The sequence below is a fragment of the Chiloscyllium punctatum genome, chromosome 22 (genome assembly GCF_047496795.1).
Source record: "Chiloscyllium punctatum isolate Juve2018m chromosome 22, sChiPun1.3, whole genome shotgun sequence".
NCBI classification, from domain to species: domain Eukaryota; kingdom Metazoa; phylum Chordata; class Chondrichthyes; order Orectolobiformes; family Hemiscylliidae; genus Chiloscyllium; species Chiloscyllium punctatum.
Genome location: NC_092760.1, coordinates 46,889,109 through 46,903,298, shown reverse-complemented (window position 1 = coordinate 46,903,298; position 14,190 = coordinate 46,889,109). Strand labels below are relative to the sequence as shown.

At 38.4% G+C, this 14,190-nt stretch overlaps 1 protein-coding gene across 6 annotated transcripts in view; it reads right to left on the bottom strand.

The window, feature by feature from the left end:
* The window catches only part of abcc8 (ATP-binding cassette, sub-family C (CFTR/MRP), member 8), a 225,890-nt gene that overhangs the window by 202,966 nt on the left and 8,734 nt on the right, over window positions 1–14,190 (bottom strand). For 5 of the 6 annotated variants that reach the window (XM_072592226.1, XM_072592229.1, XM_072592230.1 and 2 more), the window contains exons 2-4: window positions 12,515–12,677; window positions 12,252–12,393; window positions 2,459–2,580 (exon numbers count right to left, since the gene is read on the bottom strand). In XM_072592226.1, the coding sequence (XP_072448327.1) occupies window positions 2,459–2,580; window positions 12,252–12,393; window positions 12,515–12,677 (427 nt within the window). The remainder of the gene's footprint in view (window positions 1–2,458; window positions 2,581–12,251; window positions 12,394–12,514; window positions 12,678–14,190) is intronic. The other variant, XM_072592231.1, reaches the window with a different exon arrangement.

Below are 14,190 nucleotides of genomic sequence, written 5' to 3'. Positions count from 1 at the left end.
TGGCCTCCTGCCCACCTTGATCTCTCTACAATTTTAAAATGGAACTGTGAGGCACCCAATTAAGGTTCTTAAAAGGCCAAATAATGACCAATTAAAGGCAACTTCCAACTCCATCTCCACTTTTCAGGCTGTCAGGGAGAGTTCAGCAGTCAGTGGAAAATCAGGACAATGATCATGCTCAGGCTGCAGGGATGGTGTGGGCTAGTCATCTCCAATAATCACATTCTTTCAAAGATGGAGCCCACCCTATAAGGTCTTTGCCCTGGAGACATTTCCTATTCCACCTACCAACTCCTTCGTGCCTCTCCACCAGTGTGATTTGGACACACTGCCTAAGTGAGCAAATGCATGGCAGATGCAGTATCATATGCATAAATGTGGGGTTTTCCACATTGAGAGCTAATTATTATCTGAATGGCTATAGATTGAGAGAGGGGAATATGCAACAAGACATGGGTGTCCTTGCACTCCAGTTGCTGAAGGTAAGCATGCAAGTCAGCCAAGAAGGCAATAGTATGTTGGGCTTCATAGAGGGAGGACTCAAGTACAGGAGCAGGGATGTCTTGCTGCAAATGGAAGGGCCTAAGTGAGACCATACCTGGGATATTGTGTGCAATATTGTTCTCCTTGTCTGAGGAAGGATGTTTTTCCTATAACGCGAGTGTCGCAAAGATTTACAAACTGATTCCTGGGATGGCAGGACTGACACATAAGGAGCAATTGAATGAAATAGGATTATATTCACTGGAATTCAGAAGAATGAGGGGCAATCTCATAGAAGCCTATAAAATTCTAACAGGACCAGACAAGGTAGATGCAGAAAGGATTTTCCTGATGACAAGGAGACCTAGAACCAGGAGTAACAGCTTAAAGATACAGCGTAAAGATGAGGAGAAATTTCTTCACCTGAAGAGAGGTGAACCTATGCAACTCAACCACAGAAAGTAGTTGAGGCAAAAAGATTATATGATTTCAAGAAGGAGTTGGAATAGCACTTGGGGCTAAAGGGATCAAAGGATAATGAGGAAAGCAGGAACAGGCTATTGACTGTTAGATTAGATTAGATTCTGTACAATGTGGAAACAGGTCCTTCAGCCCCACAAGTCCACACTGACCCTCCGAAGAGTAACCGACAAAGACCCATTTCCCTCTGACTAATGCACCTAACACTATGGACAATTTAGCATGGCCAATTTACCTGACGTGCACATCTTTGGACTGTGGGAGGAAACCAGAGCACCCGGAGGAAACCTACGCAGACACAGGGAGAATGTGCAAACTCTACACAGACAGTCGCCTGAGGCTGGGATCAAACCTGGGTCCCTGGTGCTGCAAGGCAGCAGAGCTAACCACTGAGCCACTGTGCCACCCCAAGATGATAAGTCATGATCATAACGAATGGATAAGCAGGCTTGAAAGATCAAATGGTCCACTGCTGCTCCTACTTTCTATGCTTCTATATTAATATCACACTCCTTGACCTCATCACCCAACCTGGCCACCCCCCCCCCCCCCCCCCCCCCCCTTACCGAGACCCTACACTTCTTTGCACTTTGGGGTTTGGCCTCAGGGGACTGATTGTAGTTTCAATCCTATTCACTGCAGCTTCTACTACTGCTCAGACTACAGACATGTCAATCATTCAGATTGAGTGGCAGCTCACCGAAGTGGAACTTCCACCCAAATGAGGGGCAGAAGTCCCATCTTCAATCGATAATGCTCCTTGGAACATTAAATAATTGCAGAGCAGCTCTTATTGGCACCAACTAATTCTTCACTGACTCTTCAGGTAGGGACCAGGAAACCCTGCCATCTAAAAAAGCCTGGCCTAAAAGAGGGAGGTGAAAATTAGCGAGAAATGTTTTATAAATGGCAAGTTTTGTCAAAGTGCACTATTGTGTCTCAGATTGGGGAAAGGTTGGATAAAGATTTATAGAAGAGGATGACATAGATAAAGAGACTGAATAGAGCAGCTGGATGACAGAATCACACAATTGTTACGGTGCATAAGGAGACCATTTTGGTTTACTCTGGCAAAGATAACGATAGACATGATGAACTGACTGGCTTCCACTGGTACTGTCTGTTCTGATACTGGGACTGATTGGCTTAAGAGTATTGAATTTTTAAAAAATTATATGTTCTAATTTGGGCAAATAAACTCAATCTATACACAAACGATTTTACATTAATATAAATAATCAGGTTAGGATCTTATAAGCCCATCACTCCTTTCCAGCACATTGGTCTACATGGTAGATTACTAATGACTTACACAGGAACACCAAGGGTGCCAAATTTGAAGGTAACAACTTGTCAAAATTGCAATATTTGTGTTACTGTTAACTCTGAAAAGACATTTTTTTTAATATCAAGCAACTTTTCTGACCCAACAGTTATGCAAAGAAACAATGCCACAGACTTTCTGATCTTTGCAGTACCAGGTTTCAAAACCTACCTAGCAATAGTTTGGGAAAGTTTGATGTTTCAATGTTGTGGTAATAAATGATGGATGTTATTGCAGCCAAGAAACCCATGCCAGCTGGCATATAGAGATGCAAATGACGTGTGTCAGTAAACCTAGAACATAAGACAAAAATAAATAACAAATATTAGCTTGACAAATCAAATTCAATATTGTAATAGAATTAGGGTATGTCATTATTTTAAATGATTTTAACACATTATACTTCTATACACATATATTTCTGAAAATTTCTGCCAACCAACTGCTGTAACTTCAAGAAGAGGAGCAAAAATCAGGAAGAGATTGGGTTTCTATGAAGCTGCAGCAGCTGTTGAAGTTCAGTTACCATTGAAGATGTACTTTTTTTGTACCTTTGAAAAAGGAGTTTGACATTGAGGTGAATAATGATGGTAATGGTCCTGATTTTGTAGTCAGCAGAGAAGAAACAGAAACTGCTGGCCTTGAAGACTGGAGCAGTGGGAGATCAAGCAATCTCTATAATGAGGACTTTACCTTCATTGGCATGCAAAAGTGCTGCAAGAGCTGATAAAGCTGAAAACTAATAGAATAAATTAGTATTTATCATACATGATTGATGTCACATTGTTTCTTGGGGATTCCCACTGTTGAGTCAGTGTGAGGTCATCAATTTGCCAATCACGTTAAAGAATGTTCATTGATGTCTAACCAAGGTAATTAAAAACACTAATATTCAAAACACTTCTGATCAAATTCAGAGAGAAATATTTAAACATACACAGCAAGGTACAATATAAGCTGATGTATCATGAATAAATATTTAAACAATTTTTAAAAATCACAAAGGAGAAATTTAGTCGCATCCCATAAACCTTTTTAAAGACCCAAATCAATTGTTCACCAGTAGTATTATGCAGAATCACCATGAAAAGTTCACTTGCATCTTACTGAGACAGGTTTCAACTTCTTATGAAGTTTTTAACAGCAATGTGAAATTGAAAAAGAGGAAGTTCCATTGATTTTGCTAATTTTCATCTCAGGGTGGTGGGCTCAGTGGGTATAGTTTCAAAGCACAGTCTGGTAAAGTTGTGAATGATGGGTCACACCTTCAAGATTCCTGTGTTGGTTTATGCATGTGCTAAATCCTGACATAGCTGTCAAATTCAGAGGGGCAATGGTGACAAATGCTGACAGTTGATCAACAAAAATCCCATACATCCAATACTATTAAAAATCTGCAAAAAATGGCAAATCCCTTGCTTATTTTGTATCTGTTTTTTCAATGTAACACATTTAATTTAATTAGCATACTGTTTTCTAAATTCTGTATAAATTGGCAAATACAAAATACTACTTATTCTCTCTAATAAATGCAGTTATAATTTAGTGAAGCTGAGGAAGAACAATTGAGCTTTTGAACAGACATTAATCTATCATGCAAATAGTCAAAGCAGTCTTACTCTCAGACAGTCAAAGGACAGCTGCAGTGAAATGTGTAGGTGTGATTGCATTGTGAAATAAGGATTGCTGAGGCAGCATCAATTAAACATTATTAGGCGCCTAATGTTTCAATACTTTGTAACTTATTCTTTGATCTCTTTCTGACCCTTGTTATTATACCATTCAGGTCAGATTTACTTGTCCAATGAATGGTTAACATATCATGTATCTCTGGCATGCTAATTCCAAATATTCAGGATACTGGGCATATTACAGAAAATTAATAATTATTTAGTACCTTTGGAACATATGGTACTGGAAAAGAACAAATGGTTGCTTAATCCTGCTCCATCTTTCAATAATATCTTGGCTGAAATTCCATCAGGTCTACTTTTCTGTTCTTTCCCTCAATCTCTCAGTTGCCTTCACACACAAAATTGTTTAAGTCTCATTTTAGAATATTTTCTGTGATAAAGCATCCACAGCTCACATTGCAGTGATTTCAAAGTTTCACAAAATTCTGAACAAAGAAATCTATTCTTATCTCACCCTAACTTGCAAACACTTTATCTCTAGACAATAATCGTTATATTTCTCAATTCCCCATCAGGGAAACAGCATCTACCCTGTCAAGCTCATTAAGAATCTTCTGCATTTCATCCTCTCATTCTTCTGAGCTTTGATGGATATAAACCCATTTTACCCAATCTCTTCCACAGGGCACATCTTAACCTCAGGAATAAATACAATGCAGTGGTTGTCAAATATTTTGATTGAGGGGACGTCTTTTCAAATGGATCAGGAGGTTCAGATCCTAAATGTATATTATGATACTCCTAAAATGAAAGGAATATAGGCAATGATGCTTTTGTAAGGTGGTGTCCCTGCTTCTCAACACATAGGCTATGTTTTACAGGAAGACAGAGAGCAGCAGCATAGGGGACATAGAACATTGAAAGATCAGAAGCTGAGGAAAAGCAGGGTACAGAGGATGCACTACCGGAATGGAGGAAGAGGCGGAATTCACCAAGGGAATGGGAATATTGAAAGAGCAGGTGAATGGAGGGAGTACAGTCATGAGAAGTGCAAAACCACAAAGATAGCAGGAATAAATGCGGGATGGTGGGAAGGGTGGAAAGCACAACATTCCTCCAGCCACCATTTAACCACTTAAATGTAGCATTTTCATATTATTTTACAGACTCCTGCATTGGACCCACTCCTCATGGGCAGCAAAGTGGTTCAGTGGTGAACACTGCTGCCCCACAGCCCAAGTGACCTGGGTTTGATTCCAGCTTCGGAGTCAGTGTGGAGTTTGCACATCCTCCCCGTGTCTGTGTGGGTTTGCTCCGGCTTCCTAACCACAGTCCAAAAGATATGCATGTCAGGTGAATTGGCCATGCTAAATTGCCCATAGTGTTAGGTGCACTAGTCAGAGGGAAATATAGGTTAGGGCAATGGGTCTGGGTGGGTTACCCTTTGAAGGGTCAGTGTGGAAGTATTGGGCTGAAGGAGCTTGTTTCCATACTGTAAGGAATCTAATCTAATCACTCCTAGCATTGTGGACTCCAGTTTGCAAACCAATATTCTAGTGAGCCTTTGTGTTTCCCCCTCTCTCCATAACAATTATATCCTTCTTTGGATATGAAAACCTGACATTATATCCTTCTTTGGATGAAAACTGCATCTAGAACTCCAATATGGCCCCACCAAAAACTATGTAATTATTGCAAAGTGTGATACATTTTCACTCCAAATGCTTCATAATAATGACTAAAAAACATGTTGCTGTTCTAACTGTTTACTGTAACTGCAGGTTAAACTCCTCTGATTCAAACCCCAACATCTTCCTTTCCAAACAACTCTTATTGGAGCATCACTTTAAAAAAAATGAATTTGCTCTTTCTATGAAAGTTGCTAATTTCAAATTTCTCCACAATTTACAACATATATTACCTTCTTGATCAGTGAATTATTCTTCACTAAATTTCACAGTTTCTTTGCATGCCTCTTGTACCTTACTTTGCCAGTTAACTTTATGTTGTCAACAAACTTGGATACATTACATTCAGTCTCCTCCTCGAATTCATTAATACAGACTGTAAATAGCTGAGATCCAAACAAATTATCTTGTGGGCACTCAACTAGTTATAACAATAGTTATGAATATTACCCATTTATTCTTAACTCTGCTTTATGTTTATTCTCAGTCCATGCAAATATATTACTGTCAATCCCAAGCCTCATTTGTGTACATTAGTAGTTTGGGTAGCATCTTATTTAATGACCTTTGGAAATCCAAATATATTAGATCCACTGACCAAACCCTTCCTCCCACCCCACTTTCAATATCTATCTTGCTAATTAAATCCACAAAACATAATTTGCCTATCATAAAACTTTGCCGGCTCTGTCAGGTCATCTCTCCATGAATATTACAATTTAACACTTCAACTAATTTATTTTTTAAAGATCAGTAATGTTTATCTTCTTATAGTTCTCCAAAGTTTTTTTTAATAATGTGCCTGACGTCTTGAATTAAATTGATCTCCCATTCTCCTTGAAACTCAAGTCTTCCTTCAATATTGCTGAAAAGAACATGAGTTTATCATTTTGCTTTCATTGAGATAATTTGGAAGCAATGCCAAAGTAAGGGAAAACAACATTTATACTGTAGAGAGTGCTCACTGGTTGGAGGTGGACTCTGATCAGTTGAGGCATTGCCATGGGAAATGCACCATTTAATCACAAGTACCAAGTTAAATATAGATTTTTAACAAGGCATATTGACTCAGATTGGTCAAGCTGAAACTGTATTGCTGGAAAAACGCAGCAGGTCAGGCAGCATCCAAGGAGCAGGAGAATCGACGTTTCGTGCATGAGCACTTCTTCAGGAATCAGATTGGTCAAGGTATTGCCTGAGGGAAAACCAGGGAATGATTGTCACCCATTTTATTAACTTGTACATGTGCCTTCTATTTACAAAGCACAGGCCCTTTGCATTAATGTATAGATACATTTATGTAGCTTTCAATAAATGTGCATGTGCCATACTATGAAACTAACTGAAAATCCTAAATTGTTATCAATAATCATTTGCACATTCAGGATTATGTCGTAAATGCTGTCCGATCTCAGGATCATACATAAAGTTGGACTACTGTGTTATGGATGTTGAAAGTAGGCTTCAGTATAGTTACTACCTTGTTTGTTGTGAGCAGAATTAAAGGCAAAACTGTACAAATATGTTTATAAATAACACAGAATATTTTTTATGTTAGTGAACTTATTTCAGTAAGTTCTTATACTCTTCCCAGCATTTCTCCCAATACTATTTATATTATGTTTTTTTAACTCCCATTTTGGAAACATTTGGAGAATATTTGTATGGATTACATTTATTTTCCTTGAACCTACACTTATTGTATAAATGTAGCATGGTAGTTTGAAGAGTTTACATTTTATTTTCAATTTAGTGATTTTTTTTTAACAACCTCACTGATGCTCAGTGTTTAAACTTCATCACATTATGATAACCAGACAAAGATTCATGAATGGGTATATATGAAAGTCATCAATTCATCCAGTGCTAGTCCTTTGAAAGAGCTACACAATTAATTCATTTCCTGCTCTTTCCTCACCTTTGGTTTCCACCTTTTCCACGCTACTCAAATTAAAATAAAAATCAAAACCTAAAAGTGTTTCCTAACTGATGAGTAGATTATGTGACATTCATATGAAAGTCATTAGTCCCCAATTTTAGGTATTTAGTAATGAAGCAAACCTATTTGAATACATGAATATCCCCAATAAAACAGTGGCAAAGGAATATAATACAGTAAAGCTGGTACACTCACTAACATTATTAGCAATATTTCTAAACTCAGATCACAGTGTCAGCTGGCTTTAGGTGTAGCACTCTAACTGTAAAGTTGAAGATTAAAGTTCTAATGAGGGATTTAAGCAATCATCTAGATTAATAACTTAGTGTAGGACTGAAGAATAGCAACAATAGTACAGATGCTGACCTTCAGATAATACATACATTTGATCTCCAATTTGTTAATTAATCTGGATGTAATATCTTTAAACCTTTTTTTGAAGGAGGACATGATATTTTCTCAGAGTGCTTGACTCTTTCTAGCTCTCAATCAATACCATCGAAACAAGTCAAATGGTATTATGTTTAAGCATGGAGGGGAGGGGGTTTTCAGGGACTCAGGAAAGTAGGGAGCAAGAGCAGGAGTGTGGCTCTTAGCTGTCACTCTCGCACTGGAGATCCTGCCAATCAATGTTGCACAGTGTAGTGCTGATTGAGGGGCAATGCAAACTTCACTGGATTACTACCTGTTTGCCCTGGCTAAACAACTGGGTAAACCAACTCTGTTTTTATCCTACCTGCAGCTGAAATAATTGCAGATGGGATGGCACTTTTGAATGCCATTAATTGACTACTTCACAGCCTCAAATTGCAGGGTGGTGGGAATGTGAAGTTTACAACTTCCAGCACTAAACCTAATTCAGGGACAGAGCGGGGATGGTGTCAGGTTTCTGGCCTGCTACCATTCTACCCAATCAAGTGCTCTTCTTGCCTTGAGGCTCAGAGGACTCCCCCTCCCAAAACCCCGGGAAGGGGTAGCAACAATTGGTTTGTGCACAGTTGAGCCATACTTTCCATTTACTTCTAATGTGAAAGATCTGGGAGGGGACAATTCACGGATAACAAATGAGCATTTCTACCTGAATGTAATGTTGATTTGATTTCATGTTGCAATGGAGAAGAGGACAGGAGATGCTATTTTTGAGATAAGATTACACGCATCCCTACAAATCAATGAATGTTATAGACAGACAGCAGTTTTTGCATGCAGTCACCCGGAAAAGTTGCTTGGCTTTAAGCAAATACAACCAAATATGGAAAGGAAACAATCTTTAGTCGAAGAGATGCATCTTGCAGCCAACTAAGGATTCCAAGTGATTTACCCAGGCAAGACCAGAGAAGAAGAATCATTAGAACAGGCTTTACTGCTGGTCATAGTTTTTTTTTAAAAACTCTCTAAAGCTGATGTCAGCCAAAGTTACCACACAGCAAAACAGAGAAATTGGAACCACTAGAAACTGTGCACAACTCTAGCCTGTATGGTAAAAGGATTGTAATTCCACAGAAAGTGTGATGAGGCTAAGTATCAAAGGGAGAAGTCATTTCCTGTTTTTAATTATTGATCCACTGAGCATTTTAAAATGTGAATTATTTTTGGACCATTCTTTCTAATTAGCACCTGAAAGGTCAAATCTTGTAAACGTTATCAGAATCACAAACTGAATGTACAATTTTTAATTGTTCACATAGTTGTGAGCATTGCAGGTTAGGCCAATCATTATTGCCCTGGAGAAGGTAGTGGTGAGCTGTCTTCTTAAAGTACAGCTAGTTCTGGAGCTCAAGCCAAACTGTTGCCAGGGCAAGTAGCCTTTTGAATATCCACCGTCTTCAGCTGTTCCCTGATATCACTTGGAGTGAAACACTGTGTTCCTGGGGACCTCCAAAAATGCCTGGCTGAAAGATTATGCAAATACTTGCACTGATGTGTGAGCTTCCCCTTCACTGGGGTTCTGGATATTTATGATGCCTCCACCTCCCATTAGTTGTTTAATTGTCCACTACCATTCATGACTGGATGAAGCAAAGCTGCAGAGCTTACAATCTAAATTACCTTTGGTCTAGAAAACTTCAAGTCATGCTTCTTGTTAATTTCCAATTTATCAACTGCTCTTCTTAATATATGTTCTTTCAGCATAAATTGTTCTTAATATTACCACTGATCCTATTACATTCTTCCACTTCCAAATCAACACTGAGCAAAACATTTTTGTGACAATAACCCAGAATTTTAAACTGATGCTGATTTAGAACTGATTTTTAAAAATTGAGATATTAAGAACATCTGACCTTAACAATTGATATCGGAAAGGCTAAATAAACAGACAATTAATCATTTATTGAAAATGTGTTGCTGGAAAAGCGCAGCAGGTCAGGCAGCATCCAAGGAGCAGGAGAATCGACGTTTCGGGCATAAGCCCTTCTTCAGAATTAATCATTTGTGACAGCGAGCACAAAGTAACATTCCATGGTATTTAAAATTAAGTAATGATAATGCTGAACTTTCAACTATAGTAATGATTTGTACTCTTAGGTAAAGCTACTGTAAGAACCAAATTTTATGATACTTGTGTTATATCACATGCTAGATTTAAATGAGGTGAATAGTGTATTATGTCAGACAGTAAATTCCAGCGTCTGCTTGTACATAGTTAAAAACAGAATTCCAAAAGCTGCTATCAGCCATGCTGCACTGTTCCACAGGATTACTGTTACAGTATTCACCAATAGACTGAAAGCAGAAATAAATGTGACAGTGTGAACTTTGGGAACTTTCCTACCAGTTCACCACTAATCAGGCCAGAATATTAAGGTTATTGCATTCAGCGGCAAATGGATTTTAACGTTGCAATAAGTGATAATCATAGCTGAACCACTTCTCTGGCTGTGAAAATACAATTTTATATGTGTGGAACACCATTACATCAAAAATTATTTTGGGTTGGAGATTTAAAACTACATTTTCCACATGTTGCTTCTATCCCTCTCTCTTAGTTCTACTCTTTCTCAATCTCTTGCCCACTTTATTAAGATGAGTTATATCTAATTCATACTTGCTTTGAACTTTATATGGCTCAGTGAGGAATCTTCAATCTTAAAGAAGGTTGCTGTTTCCTGATCTGCTCACAAAGTTCACAGGTGCCCTGCAGAGAGTGCCATTTTGAATCTGACACCAGATTAGAGTTTGCCTGTTCTAAACCCAGGCACGTTGTGAATAACTGTCAATAAAATGAATGGTGAACTTTGTTCCTTCATCATTGATGGAACATTCTGGGCTTTATATATATCATTCTAACTATTCTTGTACCTCACTGTTTAGTCACATGACATAACTGCCAATAGTAAACTTTTTCAGACTAGCTCTGGACAAATGAAGAGCAAAAGGTGAAGGTGTAATACAGAAAATAACAGGGTGTTGCAAACTAAAACACAAAGTTAGTGTTCAGGTTACACACAAAAACTTCTCTAGTTCAATTCTTGCATTCTGAAATCATATTAAATCTTGCATTTGCTACTTTTTGAAGGTCAAACAATTATAGTTCATATTGTGAGGCCAATAAAAGTAATTTATAATAGTATGTGTACAGTATTAATTTGCAACAATACAATTTCAAGTACTGTATATGCCAGAGTAAACTTACTGATCAGAGTCTATGCTTCACTCTGCCTGTAACAATGCCAAACTACTCAACAAAATACTCCTGAGCATTATTTTTCAAACAATCCACTGACAGCAAAGAGTTGACAGTACTGTTAACTTTTTATTAGTATTAGACTTTAATGTTTCCCTGACCAGGAAGGAATGTAATGGCAGCAATAACAAGTTCAGCATTGCCAGTTTACTCCATTTTAAAGCAAGTACTATTGTCTTCCTAATTGGCCATGATACCTCAAAACCTGGGCATCTATAAAGGTTTTCTTCTGTACATGCCTAAATTAGAATGTTTTAGCATTGTCCAACTAGACAATTATTGTTTTGTTTGGATGTATAATCACATTGGGAGTATTGAGGTATATTACTAACATCATCTAGAGACCCTCAAGATCTTTCATTTAACCATATCTAAGCAAGACTTCCACTTCATTCATTCCTTGTGTCAATTCTGCTGAGATCTATCCATGTAACCTGATGGCAGAAATCTTTCGGATTTTCCAATAAAATGTTATCATATTTCCCCATTTTGGAGGAGTTTTGTCCTCACTATTCTATCATCATTAATAAGTAACTAATATAACAAGCTAAAAAACTTGATTAACAAACAATTATGCTGGATAAATCACATTAGGTTCTTCATGTTCAGTCTTGTTTTTCCTAGGACTTCCTTTCCAAAGAGAGAAAGAGTTTGAAACTTTATAAAAGATCAAGTTGTAAGTTGGGAGGAATTCAAATTTTAATCAGTGAAGTATCCTCTAATGAAATATTTGGGAAGCATTTTACATGCTAGTTAATTGCTAATGAAAAGGAACGCTGCAGCGATTAAGCTCGAGTCTATCTTAAACTCAGAGAGAACACACTTTTCGTTCGGTATGCCCCACAGTTTCTATGATTGAAATTCCGACTCGTCTTCCCGCTGCGGGTTAACACAGACGCATTTCCTCCCCTCTGAACATTGAAAGAGGACAACTGGTGCAGGCAATGAAAGGCAAAACGCGATCAGTAAAAATAGCCCCAAACGATATGGAAAACACCCGCGGCCACTCACTCACCCATCTGAAACGATCCCCTCTGCTATTTCACACACCAGGATAAACAGAAGGATAAACGTGAGGATCCATCGCAAATTATGCCCAGGAAAATGCAGCCACGTGCTGTGATGAATGTGGACTTTGGAACTCTGACTTCCCCAACCTCGAATCCAAAACAACGACAGATTTTATGTAATTTTTTTTCCTGTATCATTACAGTGCTGTAAACATGCAAACACAATTCAACCGAAACGCTGCGGTCTTCCTACTCTTTGAGAGCTTACCTATGAATAATATGGGGAAGGTGATGAAAAGCAGCAACACATGGGGAACAACATTCAAGGCGTCCACGAAACAGCCGTTGTTGAGCACCCCCTTGTCCACATTGTAGGCAGCCGTGTCGTTGTCATTGCCACAAAAAGACAAGGACATGGTCGAACTGGGGCTCTGGTCAAATCGAAGAGGGGCAAAGCTTTAGCACATTTTCAGAGAAGTAATGCCAAGATGATTCAAGTCGAAAAGAAAGGAAAGCGCGAGAATGCCGAGCAGGGTGTGCTGTCAATGAGCTGTCAGCGTTCCCGACTCCTGACTGTCCAGATCCATTTCTCCCATTACATCAGGACTTGTCGCTGATAAAACGAGAACAGGATCCAACTTCAGCGACTGCAGCAGCGGCTCACTTCTGCAATCCTAAGCAAATCTGCAACTGCTCAGAGTTGGCTACAGGCACATAGATAAAACAGCGCTATCTGGAAAGACATTTAATCACAGTATGTGATGTTTCAAGCGTTTAATAATTTGAATTGGAAGTTGAAACCGAAAACATAGACTTTCATACCCATTGACAATTATTAAAAACAAAAATTCATTTTGAACACGAGCTGTAGCAGGCAGTTACCACACACTGCCTGACAACTTAGGTTATTTCCTTGCTCTGAAAGAAGGTCACGTGTTTTACAAGGGTGTTACCATCACTGAATAACAGTGGGCAGTTTTGTCACCACGGAACATGAGGGGGAATTCATGCTGAAAAATTATTACAATGTAGCTGCACAATACAGTTCAAGAATAGTTGGTGAGCATTAGATCTTAACAAAACCTTTTCAGGGATCTATTCGACCCACTTATTTTGTCAAGAAGAAAGCATGCATTTATATAGTGCCTTTAACCAATGAAACTTTGGAACATTCTTCACAATTGTACAAGAAGGTTGTCATTAATAATATGAGCCTTATTTGGTGACACCACCACCTATAAGCTATAGAACTTTGACTGCTGTAGGACTGTGAGTACAAAAGTTAAAAAGCTGGTAATCCAATTCACGGAAGATGTGCTACACTGTTGGAAAAAGCCCCCTTCACATGTGACTTTAAACTAAGGTCCGATTGCTAGCTGGAGTTGACATAAAAAAATCCCCAAATGCTACTTAGAAGGAGAACAGGACAGTTGCCCCTGGCGTGCTGATCAATATGAACATCACATAAAGCACCAATTATCAGGTCATTATTACATTGTTTATGGATACCTTTCACGCTCTTTGCAAATTGGCTGTTGCAATTCCTATATTGCAGCAATGATTACACATCAAGTAGTTACTTGGCTGTAAAGTGCTTTAAGATGTCTTCTGGTCATGATAGATGCATACATTTCTTTATTTTGCTTCTGTCTAGGACAGGATTTAATGTCTAGCCCTAATTGCCTTTGAGAAAGTGGTAGTTAGCTGTCCTCTTGAACTATTGAAGACCTTGGAGTTTTGGTACTCCCAAGATGCTATTAGGAAGAATTTGATGTGGAGACAGTGAAAGATAACAATACAGTTCCAAACCAAGTTGGCATCGGCTAAAACAGTACCAAACCAGTCAAAGGCATGGCCTTCAATGTAGATTGAAAAACATGAATGATGAAAGTAAGCCAAAGTTGGAGAAACACAGAATTCTCAGCAATTTCTGGACCTGAAGGA